The sequence below is a fragment of the Homalodisca vitripennis genome, chromosome 4, assembly GCF_021130785.1.
Source record: "Homalodisca vitripennis isolate AUS2020 chromosome 4, UT_GWSS_2.1, whole genome shotgun sequence".
Lineage (NCBI taxonomy): Eukaryota > Metazoa > Arthropoda > Insecta > Hemiptera > Cicadellidae > Homalodisca > Homalodisca vitripennis.
The window spans coordinates 158,758,303-158,772,113 of NC_060210.1; the positions used below are offsets into that span (position 1 = coordinate 158,758,303).

General features: G+C 35.1%; 1 protein-coding gene across 2 annotated transcripts in view; it reads right to left on the reverse strand.

The window, feature by feature from the left end:
- Window positions 1–13,798, reverse strand: part of LOC124360416 (exocyst complex component 8) — a 45,004-nt gene extending 31,206 nt beyond the window's left edge. The window contains exons 1-5 of one of the 2 annotated variants that reach the window (XM_046814033.1): window positions 13,779–13,798; window positions 9,925–10,022; window positions 9,389–9,544; window positions 6,062–6,246; window positions 339–481 (exon numbers count right to left, since the gene is read on the reverse strand). In XM_046814033.1, the coding sequence (XP_046669989.1) occupies window positions 339–481; window positions 6,062–6,246; window positions 9,389–9,544; window positions 9,925–9,979 (539 nt within the window). In that variant the 5' untranslated portion in view covers window positions 9,980–10,022; window positions 13,779–13,798. Of the gene's footprint in view, window positions 1–338; window positions 482–6,061; window positions 6,247–9,388; window positions 9,545–9,924; window positions 10,023–13,102; window positions 13,658–13,778 lie in introns of those variants that run through there. The other variant, XM_046814032.1, reaches the window with a different exon arrangement.
- Between the last annotated feature and the right edge of the window lie 13 nt (window positions 13,799–13,811).

Below are 13,811 nucleotides of genomic sequence, written 5' to 3' on the forward strand. Positions count from 1 at the left end.
AGCAGCTATCATCCGTTCGTTCATAGAGGCAGCACACATACCTACAGCGATGCACAATCATAGAAATAGGGTGTTTGAACTTGTAGTCAAATATTATTTATACACAAACACTACACTTTACTTAAGTTATGTATATATATATATATATATATAGTGGTTTGTGAATATTAATTGATCGAAACATAATATGAACAAACATTAGTTATTTATTTAACAACTCCTGATAAATCTGAAGGATTTGCAACAGGTACAAATGAGAATCCATAAGTTTCCACATTACATAATTCACAAAACATTTGTATGAAAATAAGAAATAAAAATAACTTTAATTTGTTTACCTATTTGAAATCCAAGTGGCAATAAGCAAGATATCAGTCAACAGGTATGCATGAACCCTATGCAAAGGAGTGTTCTCTAGAGGATCCAGCTCCTGGAGATCACCCTCGTGACATAAGCCCCGTCCCTTATTATCCAGTAAGCTCTGTAACAGGAGAATATTGATTACAAGACAATCCAGCTCTTGGAGTTCTCTCTCGTGACATAAGCCCCGTCCCTTATTATCCAGTAAGCTCTGTAACAGGAGAATATTGATTACAAGACAATCCAGCTCTTGGAGTTCTCCCTCGTGACATAAGCCCCATCCCTTATTATCCAGTAAGCTCTGTAACAGCTGAATATTGATTACAAGACAATCCAGCTCTTGGAGTTCTCCCTCATGACATAAGTCTTGTCCCTTATTGTCCAGTTAGCTCTGTAACAGCAGAATATTGATTACAAGACAATCCAGCTCTTGGAGTTCTCCCTCATGACATAAGTCTTGTCCCTTATTGTCCAGTTAGCTCTGTAACAGCAGAATATTGATTACAAGACAATCCAGCTCTTGGAGTTCTCCCTCATGACATAAGTCTTGTCCCTTATTGTCCAGTTAGCTCTGTAACAGCAGAATATTGATTACAAGACAATCCAGCTCTTGGAGTTCTCCCTCATGACATAAGTCTTGTCCCTTATTGTCCAGTTAGCTCTGTAACAGCAGAATATTGATTACAAGACAATCCAGCTCTTGGAGTTCTCCCTCATGACATAAGTCTTGTCCCTTATTGTCCAGTTAGCTCTGTAACAGCAGAATATTGATTACAAGACAATCCAGCTCTTGGAGTTCTCCCTCGTGACATAAGTCTTGTCCCTTATTGTCCAGTTAGCTCTGTAACAGCAGAATATTCATTAGAAGATATCCATTAATGCTATAGAAGAGCATATTCTCTAAAAAATACAGCTCTGGGAGATCTCCCTTGTGACATAAACCTTGTCCCTACATTGTGCAGTTAGCTTTGTAACAGCAGAATGTTAATTAGAAGATATCCAATAATGCTGTAGAAGAGCATGTTCTCTAGAAAATACAGCTCTGAGAGATCTCCCTTGTGACATAAACCTTGTCCCTACATTGTGCAGTTAGCTTTTTAACAGCAGAATGTTAATTAGAAGATATCCAATAATGCTGTAGAAGAGCATGTTCTCTAGAAAATACAGCTCTGAGAGATCTCCCTTGTGACATAAACCTTGTCCCTACATTGTGCAGTTAGCTTTTTAACAGCAGAATGTTAATTAGAAGATATCCAATAATGCTGTAGAAGAGCATGTTCTCTAGAAAATACAGCTCTGGGAGATCTCCCTTGTGACATAAACCTTGTCCCTATACTGTGCAGTTAGCTTCGTAACATCAGAATGTTAATTAGAAGATGATCCAGTTCTTGAAGATCTCCCTCGTGACATGTCTTATTCCGAATTGTCCAGTAAACTCAGTTACAGTAGAATATTTTAGTAGTTTTTAATGGAAAAATTGTAATATGGAGCTGCTCTCAAACTTACATTGCAATCACTGCACTGATAATGTGATTCTTAGCACAAGTTATGCTTCATAAACCATTCAGGAGGACCATACCATCTAGCGACACAACAGTAAACTACGTACAGTTATTTATTTTGCTGCTTCTCCACTAGTCAAATTGCCACCTGTCACAGATTAAAATAAAACAGCTCGTTGATTCACAGCAAATTTAACTCATTACCGGCCATTTTTTAGTCATAAGTGAGCAACCAATTGACTCGGCAAAGCCATAAAGGGCTTAATATGTTCCTCATCACACACTACATCTCATGATAATCTTCACTAAACCAGAATCTACATTTAATTCATCTGATATTATAAATAAATTCATCACTGTCCACAAAATTGAATTCAGTTCCATTTAGTATTTTCATTAACTGGTTAAGTATGCCACTATTTTTTATTCATTTTACAATTCAAACATTAGTAATGCATACAAAATATTCTCCTGTAATAGAATACACAAGACAAATATAAACCTAATCAGCACAGTCATTGTTATAATTCAGACTGATTATCAGAACAGCTGGTATTTCCCATGTCAAAGAAATACTATAGATTAATATCAATACTACTGTTCCAAATAGTATCAAAACACTTAAAGCTTATAAAAATATTTAACTATTACAGTAGAACCTCGGTTAACCGAGGTAATTGGGACCCGAGGGTACCTCGGATACGGCGAACCTCGGATAACACGGAACGTAACCTAAAAATCGTTACCGGGGCTAAAAATAGCTCAAGATATACTAAAACATGAACAAAAGTTATTAAACTGAACTGTTTGTTTAGTTTATTAGTACAAGAAATGTTTATTAGTACGCAATAAAACATGAGAGGAAACGGTAACACTCACAATACTAAACACTGTTTTTAATATAACACTCAATTTATTGCACAACTGAATACGTATGATATAGGCTACACAATGTACAGAAGTTTTAGTTACAGTACAGTATTCCTGTTTACAAAATTAAATCAAAGAAATGAAAATTAATTTACTGTACATTGTACAAAAATAAACAAAGTAAGCTAATCTTTTTTCCCAAAGAAATCAGTTATTGTTTTTTGACTTAGATTAGAGGATCTTAGGCTAGCCGCCCTGTTGCGCCAGCGTCGCAGCCAAACTAAATCGTTTGTTGTTGCGGTTTCTTGTTGTTCAATGTATGCCAGTGCTCCCTCGATCGTTCTTAGACCTTCTGTATGTGATATTTTCTCAGTCGCCCCATCAGGTTTCATCGCTGTAAAAAAAACTTTTGTTTTACGTAACCGTAACGCAATCAAAAGGCAGCAGTTGGAATTGGTATGAAATTTAGTTTTGGATTGATGAATGGGCAACATTTAACTAAAGTGTAACAAATATACTGTAGTTGTGTTAAAAAAATGATGTTGGATTATGTTTTTATGTTAAAATTTTGCATAAATAAAAAATCAAAAACTTACTTGTCATCATCTTCTGGTTGGTTGAGCATCTGGATAATCACGTCATCAGTTAGGGCCTGATCCTCATCTCCATTGATCCATTCACTGATGTCCCTCTGCACTGATGGGCTTCAGGCCACTGGAAGGTGGTTACAAAGATTCACAAGCTCTTCATTTTCAGGAGGACATGCTCTTGGCTGGTTTTCAGGAGCAGCTGTCCTCTTGGCGGCTTGCCTTTTCAATTCCGAAAAGTTTTGCGCCATGACCTTCTTATAGTGTCCTCCCTAACGTTTATCCCAAGCTTCTGACACCCAGTAGACAACATCTTTCATTGTGATTAACTTGAGAGCATCAGTGACACCCAGCCCGTCCTCTAGCTTCTCCAGTAGATTTCTAAGCAGCCTCTTTTTGTAGTTTTCGCTTAAAAAGTTTCTAGAACTCCCTGGTCTAGAGGCTGGATGAGGGCAGTAACGTTTGGAGGCAAAAATAAGGCTCTAATGCCATCGCTGACTAGCTCATCAGCATCTGGATGGGACGAAGCGTTGTCAAGAATAAGAAGGGCCTTGCGAGGAGTTTTTTGTTTCTCCAAGAAAGCTTCAACGACTGGAACGAAATTCCTCAAAAAAAACCATTGTTTGAAAATCCGCGAGTCCATCCATGCGTTTTTCTGGTTTGTGTATGTGCTGGGAAATGTGTCCACATTAGTATTTTTAAAAGCACGTGGCTTTTTATACTTGCCTATTACAACTGGTTTGAGTTTCAAACTTCCTGCAGCATTGGCACATCCTAAAACTGTAACTCGATCTTTTAGATTTCTTATACCCAGGAGCTGATGTTTCCTGCTGACTGGCTAAAGTTTTTGAGGGCAACATTCTGAAGTTAAGGCCTGTCTCATCACAGTTGAATATTTGATCGGATGTAAGACCCTCACTCAAAATCAAATTTTCTTATTTTTTCTTCAAAAACTGTCACATCAGTTTCATTACCTGAAAGTTTTTCCCCAGATATATTAAGTTGCCGCCCGCACTCCATAACGGTTTCTTCCATCGCATTAACCACCCGGAACTAGCGGTAAAAGGTTCATCGCCATCGCCAAAAGATTTATGGAAATCTAGCGCTTTTGCCTGCAAAATAGGCCCACTTATTGGACTTCCCCTTGCTCTCATTTCCGAAAACCATAAGAATAAAGCCTCGGAAGTTTTTTTCATACTCACACTTTTTAAACGTTTTTCTCTCTGAATTGCAATTGGAATTTAAGCTCTGAGCACCCCATTTTTCTAACTCAGCCCTCTTCCTCCTCCAATCTCTCCGACGGTAACCTCACCAACACCCAAGTCTTTAGCGACTGTTCTTATTGACTCACCATTGTCCAGACGACGAATCGCATTTAGTTTAGTCTCTAAGGACACAACGACACGTTTGCGTTTAGCACTCATTTACACCTACTGTAACTGCACTTAAACACACAATAAAAAAACAGTGATAGACACTTGACTTGTAAAAGTAAACAAAGGACTGCCACTGAGACGAAATGGCGTCTTCGGGCAGACCGATGATGCACGAACACATCCGAGCTGAAGCTGTACACCAGGACAGCCCACTAGATGCGCAATAAGCTACGGAGATCCGAAATCGGGGTGGTTGGGAGAGCGAGTGGCTCAGTCGCGTCTCGGCATTGAAACAGTTCGCATTGGTCCCGGCGGCGAGCGGTGTCGGTTTACAACACCTGCAGCTGCTCTGGCGAGCGGTGTCGGGTGACAGTGCCGTATGCATTCGGCAAAGATAAGCGCTAAGCTACGCAAATATTTGGCCGAGGAAACACAACAGTTGCCAACAATTTACTGTACAGTAGTTTTAACGCATTGCAGGCTAGCGTGCGTATTGCGATAAAAGGAGCACCCAAACGCTCATTACTGTACGTAGTTTGTGCGTGTTTTCTTTTGCTTTTTAAATAAAAAAAATCGTCCGAGGACGGCCTCGGTTAACCCGGAGTCTCGGTTAAGCGAGGCTCGGTTAACCGAGGTTCTACTGTAATAGGCAAATTTCAATAAATTTTATTATTCGATATTACTTAACCTCTTAACTGCTGTAAACGCGTTGACGTGATATCGGTAATTGTACCATCACTGCTACTCACGCGTCTACGCGATTGTTATTTTTCCGACATCTGGCGCATTGTGTTGGTGCCGTGTCCGATCACGACGTAATATTTGATGTTTGCTGCTATCTATCTATCACTTCTGCAACATTACGCTTCATTAGTTATGACAACTAACATCAGATAGTGGAACTATCTTGCAGCCGAATATTGAGTTACGTTTCACATCGACACTGATGTAAGGACTGTGATGTTGCGCTTTGCGTCGTTCCATGTTTTGCAGATTACCATGAAATAAAGCACTTCTAATTGTTTTTATTATTCACAAGTAAATTATTACATGATAATATGTTAGATGTAAATTTGTTCAAAAAATAAATCATTTTACAATTTACATAATTTCTTTTACCCCCCCCAACCCCTCCCCCTTCTACAACCCCCCCTACCCTAACCCCACCGCCTCCATACCCGCCTCCAATACCACCATCATATTTATAAACACTATTAAGTGCATTTCAATGATATATAATTGTAACTCAGTGCAAATTGTGTTAAAACGTTTGAATCGAAAATAGCCCAGCAGTGGGCGTTACTTGGCTAGTAGACAACCTAGCAGTTAAAGGGTTAAGGAACTTATAAATAAACATATTACTTACTGCGCAGCCTTCAACTTTTTCAGCAATAGCTGCCAACAAGTTTATTCGTTTGTCTTCAGCTTTGGTTTCAAGCTGGGGACTCTCCAGAGGAGCTGGAGGTGCCACTGACGAGCTGGCTAGAGTAGACAGCAGGGTCCTTTGTTCAGTTAACATGTGAGACAGCTGATACATTTCACTTTCTAGATCTGATTGTTAGCTTAGGATGAATAATGAGACCATCAAGTACATACATTAGATTATGCTGCTGACACACATGTTATAGTAGGGTGAATACCCTTTCTGTATCTAAATCTTAATATTCATTCTAACATATTTCTTTCATTTTTTTAGTGATGTCCTAAATAACATTATTTACACAGTTTAAGCTATTAATATAATCAAGTATTTGTCAATAAATTAAGTACTTTTATCAGAAAAAACTCAGTTTTTTACCCATTAAAATGACAAATAAAATTTCTTCATTGAATTTATACTTTAAGTGCCAAGCCTTCACACACAAAGGGCTAGCCACTTTTGGCCAAAATTATCAATTTTTTAAACAAATTTAGCTGCACTTTATAAAAATACATTCACATTTCCTTTTCTATTTTATTCTTAAATAGGAATATTTTCTCAAACTGTAATTTTATTTTTATTTTCATAAAATATGTAATGGTTAGTTTATGCTGCATTTTTTTAGTTTAATGTATGATATATGAAAGAAACCATTGTCTCAATGTTGACTATATAACACTGAATCTCGCATTTTATTCTGACCGAAGTCACAACACATTTCAATTTGATAACTCAATTATTGCAAAAGTAAAAAGTAAGGTGTATTTTTCTGGAAAAACATTCTATACTTAATGATATTTGTAGCTGTTTTTGTGTAAATTAAAAACACTAATTTGTAAGTCAATGTTTTAAAACATTGTAATATATATCAATAGATTATAGGCACAAAATAAAGGCTAAACTTATCTTTATCTTATGCCGGCAATGTTTATGCAATTGTCCAATTTTACTAAAAAAGGGTTGGAATAGATAGTTGGATGTTAAATAAATCCTTCTTGAAGTTAGTTCATTCATATGATTTTAATACATTTTATCTTTTAGAAATACTTTAGAAAAATTAACATTTGTAAACACTGTATATTACATACAATGCTGTAAATTATTCTGTATTTAAATAGTACAGTACTTTTTAAACTTTAACCTTTAACTTTAAACTCCAATAAGTTGTATTTTCCCAAATTTTTCAAAACCTCCTCAATACACCATATCACATTTTCATAAACCACCCAAACCTCTTCTCTTTCTTTCTGATCAAATGTGTCTTTTGTATAACTGGCTTTATAATGATTCAAAATCCTCAAACTTTTTATTTGGGACTAGACAATGATCATACTAAATGAATATAAAAAAAAACTGTTTTGAATAATGGAGTCACTGATCAGACAAATTTATCAAGTGTAGCCTAATGGAGAGTATTTTGAAGGAATGGGTATAAAGAATCTTTATAAAATTTTGTAAAGAAATAATTCAAAATGTATTACAAATTATTGTGATTTGTACTGTAATATAATAAATGTTTAAAAGTTAAGGAGAGCATAAAACATATTGGATACTACAAATATCCAATGTACAAAATCTTTATATAACAAACATAACTTCTGAAAATAAAATTTCCCACATTTCTGACTGTGATGTCATGTACTTGTTCAAAAACTGCATGGATCATACTGGTGACTCTGAAGCAAGTCTCTAAATAAAATAACACCTGGTTCCTGCCAGCCCTCCTTTAACTACTTGTCAGTAATAAGTCATCATTGTTGTCTCCATGTTGACACATACCACTCCAATTGACAGTCTGAATGTTTTATCACAGTCATATTTTTATTAACTAAACTAGTTGTTTCCTGCGGCTTCGCACGCTTTTTGTAAGCTTTGCTCGTGTATGAGCACTTCTGGTTCAAGTGAATTATATTGTCAACGCCGATGTAGAGTTTACCTTGTTGACACTATCAAGAAAATCTGCCAAAAGTGTATGTTTATAGCCATTGTACACGTACATGTACTTAATAATAAAGTGGTCTAACATTCAAGCTATAAGGCCAAACAGAAATTCATTTGAAAGACAAATATCCATAAAAACTTAGTGCGTTCACATAGTGTGTGGTTATTATACACAACTATCTCGTAATTGTAGTTTACAATGTGCAGGCGCTTTGATAACTTATATATTTTGCAGCACCTCCTGGTGGTGAGTTACATCAATGGACATAGCATATAAACCTTCTACGTGGAAAAATACATATACATACTAATTTTCATAATGATCGGTCAAATAGTTTCTGAGTCTATAAAGGACAAACACACAAACATTCATCTATATATATATATATATATATATATATATATATATATATATATATATATAGATGAGCTTGTAGGAGACACCTTCAATGAAATCTCTAACAAAGGAAATATAAGGTCTTATAAATTGTTGAAGACGTTTCAAAAATTAAGAAATTAGATTAAGAAATCCAATATTATTCAAATGTTAGCCAAAATCAATAATAATACAGATAAGTATAACTGAGGATGGATCATCTAAACTTTGCCAAAAATGCTATGTGAGGTAAATCATCTGTAAATACGAGGTTCACCTCTAAGACATTTTTTGTAACCTTACCTTTAGTGATCAAAAGAAATTCGCGCTTGACATTCATGTGGTTTAATGAGTGTTTAGAGTATTAGTCCATATTATAACACTTGTCAGAGCTCATACTAATCATAAATGTATAACAAATAATGCTCTAAATTTCTTAATTGAATAGGCTAATTAAAAAACATTGTTGAGTTCTGTATTTTCTTATTGCTAAGTGTCATCTATCCTTGAACATTCAGTCTCTAAACAGAACCGAATGTACCCTGATTTACAAACAAGTCAATTAAATTTAAAACTATATTATTTTGTTTATTTTTCTCGTAACCTAAAACGCTCACTCATTCCGATTAAACTAAAATTATTTTAAAGGGATCAAACCTTTTATTTTATGCTTCTTCAACAGTGAAATCACAATAATTAACAAAATTTTATTTTATAAAAAATAACTATGAATGTTTAATAGTTAAAATTTAACACAATTTTCACTTATATAAATCTAAGACACACTTGGTTTGTTATATCAAGACTCAATGGCAGGTAATTTAAGTAAATTGTTAGGTATAATCTCAGGCACCAAAGGTACCTTATATAGCAATGGTGTAATAATTCAAAAACATTGTAAGAACGGTGCAGCCTAAATTAAAATATTTTTGTCTAATATGATATAGGAAGGATACGGGCAATTTCCTTGGCAGTCTCAATAAATTGCATGTAGTTGTGGTAAACATTTTTTTTCAATGCAGCACTGCTCTCCTCAGCTAATGTTTGTATTTTAGAACGGAACTGTTGAAGCTCTTGCCCTCCAACACAAACCTGAGATATTTCTTTGACATCTGAAAATACAAAGAAATCTGCTTAGTGGAATACACAGGGCTACAAAGTTATTTGTAATTAAATTTAATTTAAAATTAATTGTAAACCATAAATTTGAAGTTGGTTACCTGAAAAACTAAGTATCAAACCTACATTGTTGCTGAAATAATGTTACTCAACTAACAATAATAATGTTTGAATCAACTAGAAAACCTCTAATTTAATTAGCATATATTAATTTTATATTATGAACAACTAACTTAATATATTATGGTTTGTTAGTATTGAGTGTTAATTAATTATAAAAAGGTGTTACAACTACATCTCTTCTGAGCTGTACTTGACATTTCAAATCTTAGAATTGGAAAAATTAAGGCGATGAAACCATTTAAAATCTTACATTTATCAGGATGGAATCCAACAGCCTCAAACTTCTTTACATTGACGTCTGCCATTTTTCAACAATGCTGAATGTCAACAGTAGAACAGTGAATTAATCTGTAACCAATGGAATATATTTGTAGACATAAGACTACACAAGTTGTATGTACTGAGTGAAAATATATCTAGCTTTATAATGATAGAAACTTGCCAAAGTAAAACTTTGAACTTAAACACTTCAAATCAAAGCGGTCTATCAATCATTGCATCAAGCTTAATCTTAGTAAATGTACAGTGACTTATGTTAGCAGCACACCATGTGCTGTTAAGGGTGAAAGAGAGCCTTGTGTAAGATGAATTTGAAAGTCTGAGTCTGGCCATGTGAGAATGGATGTTACTGGACAGTAACATGTCATTTTCTGATCATGTGACATATGCTTACATTGTCACATATACGTACATTGAGGGGATTGTACAGGAATATCGATTTTATAGGCCAGATACTGAAAAAAAACCTACAGATAGTTGTACCTAAAAAATGTATGAGGCGATTTTTCTAAAACTTCAATACATTTAATACATAGTCTACTACATTACTGTATATTAGAACTCTCTTAGTTCACACCTATTTTCAGAGCTACATCGATTTTACAGACTAAACAATGAAAACACATATCTATGAATTCTTGTACCTCAACATAATATAACAGTCTATGTATTGAATGTATATGCAAAGTTTGATCAAAATTGGCTTGAACGTTTTTAAGGTATGACCATTCAAAGATTTTTCAGTACTCGATTGCAAATCAATATAGCTCTTAAAATAGGCGCAAACTATCTCACATATTTTCCTCATATTTATCACTATTTTCAAAGTTTACAAATATTAATTACTTCCTGCTGTTTATTGTTTACATTAAAATTACTATAACTAATAAGTTCAAATCATATGCTAAGTTAGATCAATCGTAATATTGAATTATTCCTAAAAATAAAAACAATCGAACCATTCGATAATAGCAATTAAATTGGGAGTGTAGGCCGCTTATTAAAGTCTATTCGGTACTTTGGGATTATACCGACCACACCCAGACGTGAATCGTTATTTGACATTTTGCTTCTACTGATTACTAGATTAGCGTAGAACAATATTTCGTCAATATAAAACAGGAATTGTCTTATCGCAAACCCCTCCCCATCCTCAGACAGAGGTCAAAGTCGAGCGGTCTAGTAGATAACGTGATTGCAGAGTCTCGCCGCCCGTTCAGCTGGTTCGTCGCTTTGTTGTACTTCCGTGTTTTACCTCTACATTTCTCCAAACACAAAAATTCAACAAAAACAAACATTACCAAACTAAAACTAAACTCTTTATTGAAAAAAACACTCAAAACTTGTTTTTATTCTTGATCACATTCCGCCACCCAAAATGCGAGTGCCTCCGGCCATCAGCGCGGGCTTCGGCAGCACCAAAGGTGCTGAAAGAAAAGGGTGAAAGAAAAACATCCCTCGAGATAGTACCTATCAGTAAAATATCAAATTCTAGAGGGGCTACTCAGAAGTATAAATTGAATTGTAATGGAGGTACCAGTAAGATTAAACGCCGGGGCGGCAAATCACGAATTTGACGTTACCAACGTATTCTGCTCACCCTCCTGAACAAAAAATATATATAGTACTAGGGGGTGCAAATGACAAATAACATGATTTTAGGGGGTATATTGATAAGTGGTAAAGTTTCTAATGTTTTAATGTTCAGTTTGTGTGCTGTGTCTGGATAATCTGTTTACTTGAATATTATCTGCGGCCGGGACTGATAGCAGCCTGATAGCATACCTGTTATCTGAGTTGTCCGGGGCATAGGTCAGTTCTACACAAGATATCGTGTTCAGTAGGTCGGATTGAGTGAGTGAGTTTACAATGATGAATCAACCATCCACTAGTTCAACCAACCCTAGTGAATTGTGTGTGTGTCGGAGTGTTTCGTAGGGCACGTAAAGAGCTTACGTTTTAACCGAAACGAAATTATCTCTTTTTTAATAGAACAGGGCATTTTTAAAAATGAGTGTATTTGTTCGTCGTGCGGTCGAGTGGTGTTTTTAAACCGGGAGACTGTGTCGTTTCGTTGTGATAGACCACTTTTTTGTTGCTGCTGTTTAGCTATATCCGCCAACACACTAATGGTAAGTGTTCTCTGTTAATATCCATCTATATATTTGAGTTTTTCATGATTTATTTAGTTTTTAAACTTTACATAATTGCCTTTGCATTACATTTCAATTTATATTTTTGATCAGCCCCTCTAGAATTTTATATTTTACTGATAGGTACTATCTCGAGGGATGTTTTTCTTTTATTGACATCAGCGCGGGCTTCGGCAGCACCTTCGGTGCTGCCGAAGCCCGCGCTGATGGCCGGAGGCACTCGTAATTAATTTTTTTCTCGAAATTAAGAAAAACATTATTAATTTTGATCAAAATTCTGCTCATTTCTGTAATTTCTCATTTACGTTTGCAAAGATGGCGGCGCAACCGATGACGTCATCACGAGGTTCAATCATTGGCCACAAAAGGTCACGTGACGCTAGACGTGGATGTAGAACATGGAGATATTACTGGAAAGTTATTTAATTTTTTATTTTCTAGAACTTCGTTATTTCTCATTTCCACCCCATCAAACCTTATACTTTTTTTATATAGGACGATTCCAATAAGTTAAAAAACGCAAAACTCGTATTTTTCCACACCGGCGGTTAATATGATAATTACCGTAATGGAAAGGCAATTATGTACAGTGCAAATCATGTGATGCCGCGTGGCCTGCCGTAATCGGGATTCTCGAGAAAGATAAGATAACAGCAACAAAAATACCGATCACAATACCTGGAAATGCTTGTAAGTTTGCAATTAAAGAGTTGTTTTTTTCGTTCTGTCATGTCTATTTCTATAAATTTATATTTTTGTGTTCTTCATACTGGTGTGGTCGGTATAATCCCAAAGTACCGTCTATTCAAATGAGAGACTAGGTTACATTGATTTCCTTTGATTTGTTTTTTATTTTGGCTGTAAAGATAGCCTAGTTTACAATGTGTGTATCTATCACACACATTTGCTAACTTATTTAGTGTATTTCAATAACTCCACATAGCCTACTTTATGGTATATTTAATTACAAAAATGAGGCACAATACAGTATATTACCTGTCAATCTGAATTCAAACTCAAAGATCCAAATTCAACTAGTCTATATACCAAAACAAAAACTTGTTTATCAACTAACCAACTGCTTTCTTTATTCAACCACTACAAACACTCCATAAATATAGCACTACAAATAACACAATCAGTCCTGTTGATTAGTATAATAATTATACTAATATTAATTATTAATAATAAACATCTCAGATTTGCAGAACAGCCATCATCCTCTAATGAACATTTAATTAAATTTTATATGAATGTTGTGTTGTAACAAATTCGGTATATTAGTAAACCATTACAAACAACAATATTGAGTACAAGTTATACAGAAGTTGGCTGCAATTATTTAGTAACGAAAGTTAACCTTAATCCCTTATCACTGAGGTTGCAGTTGTCTGCTTATTATGATTCCAATTTGCTACAGAGTTGCCAACCGTAGGGTAATTAGCCCATTTGGGGTAAAATCGGGCAATTTAGAATAATAAGATGTTTGGAGTAATACAAAAATTTAAACTAGACACTCCTGTAATTAACTGTATTTTCTGGACCAACCACAAATTATTATAATTGTAACTGAACTAAACGTCCCCTGTTTTTTTCTCGTTAATATTGCTACTACATTCCTCTTTGTAGTATTTAGTAAATTAACAGAGTAGAGAATGGACATTTTATTTACCGTCTGAACTGGACCTGAACCACTGTATCAAAC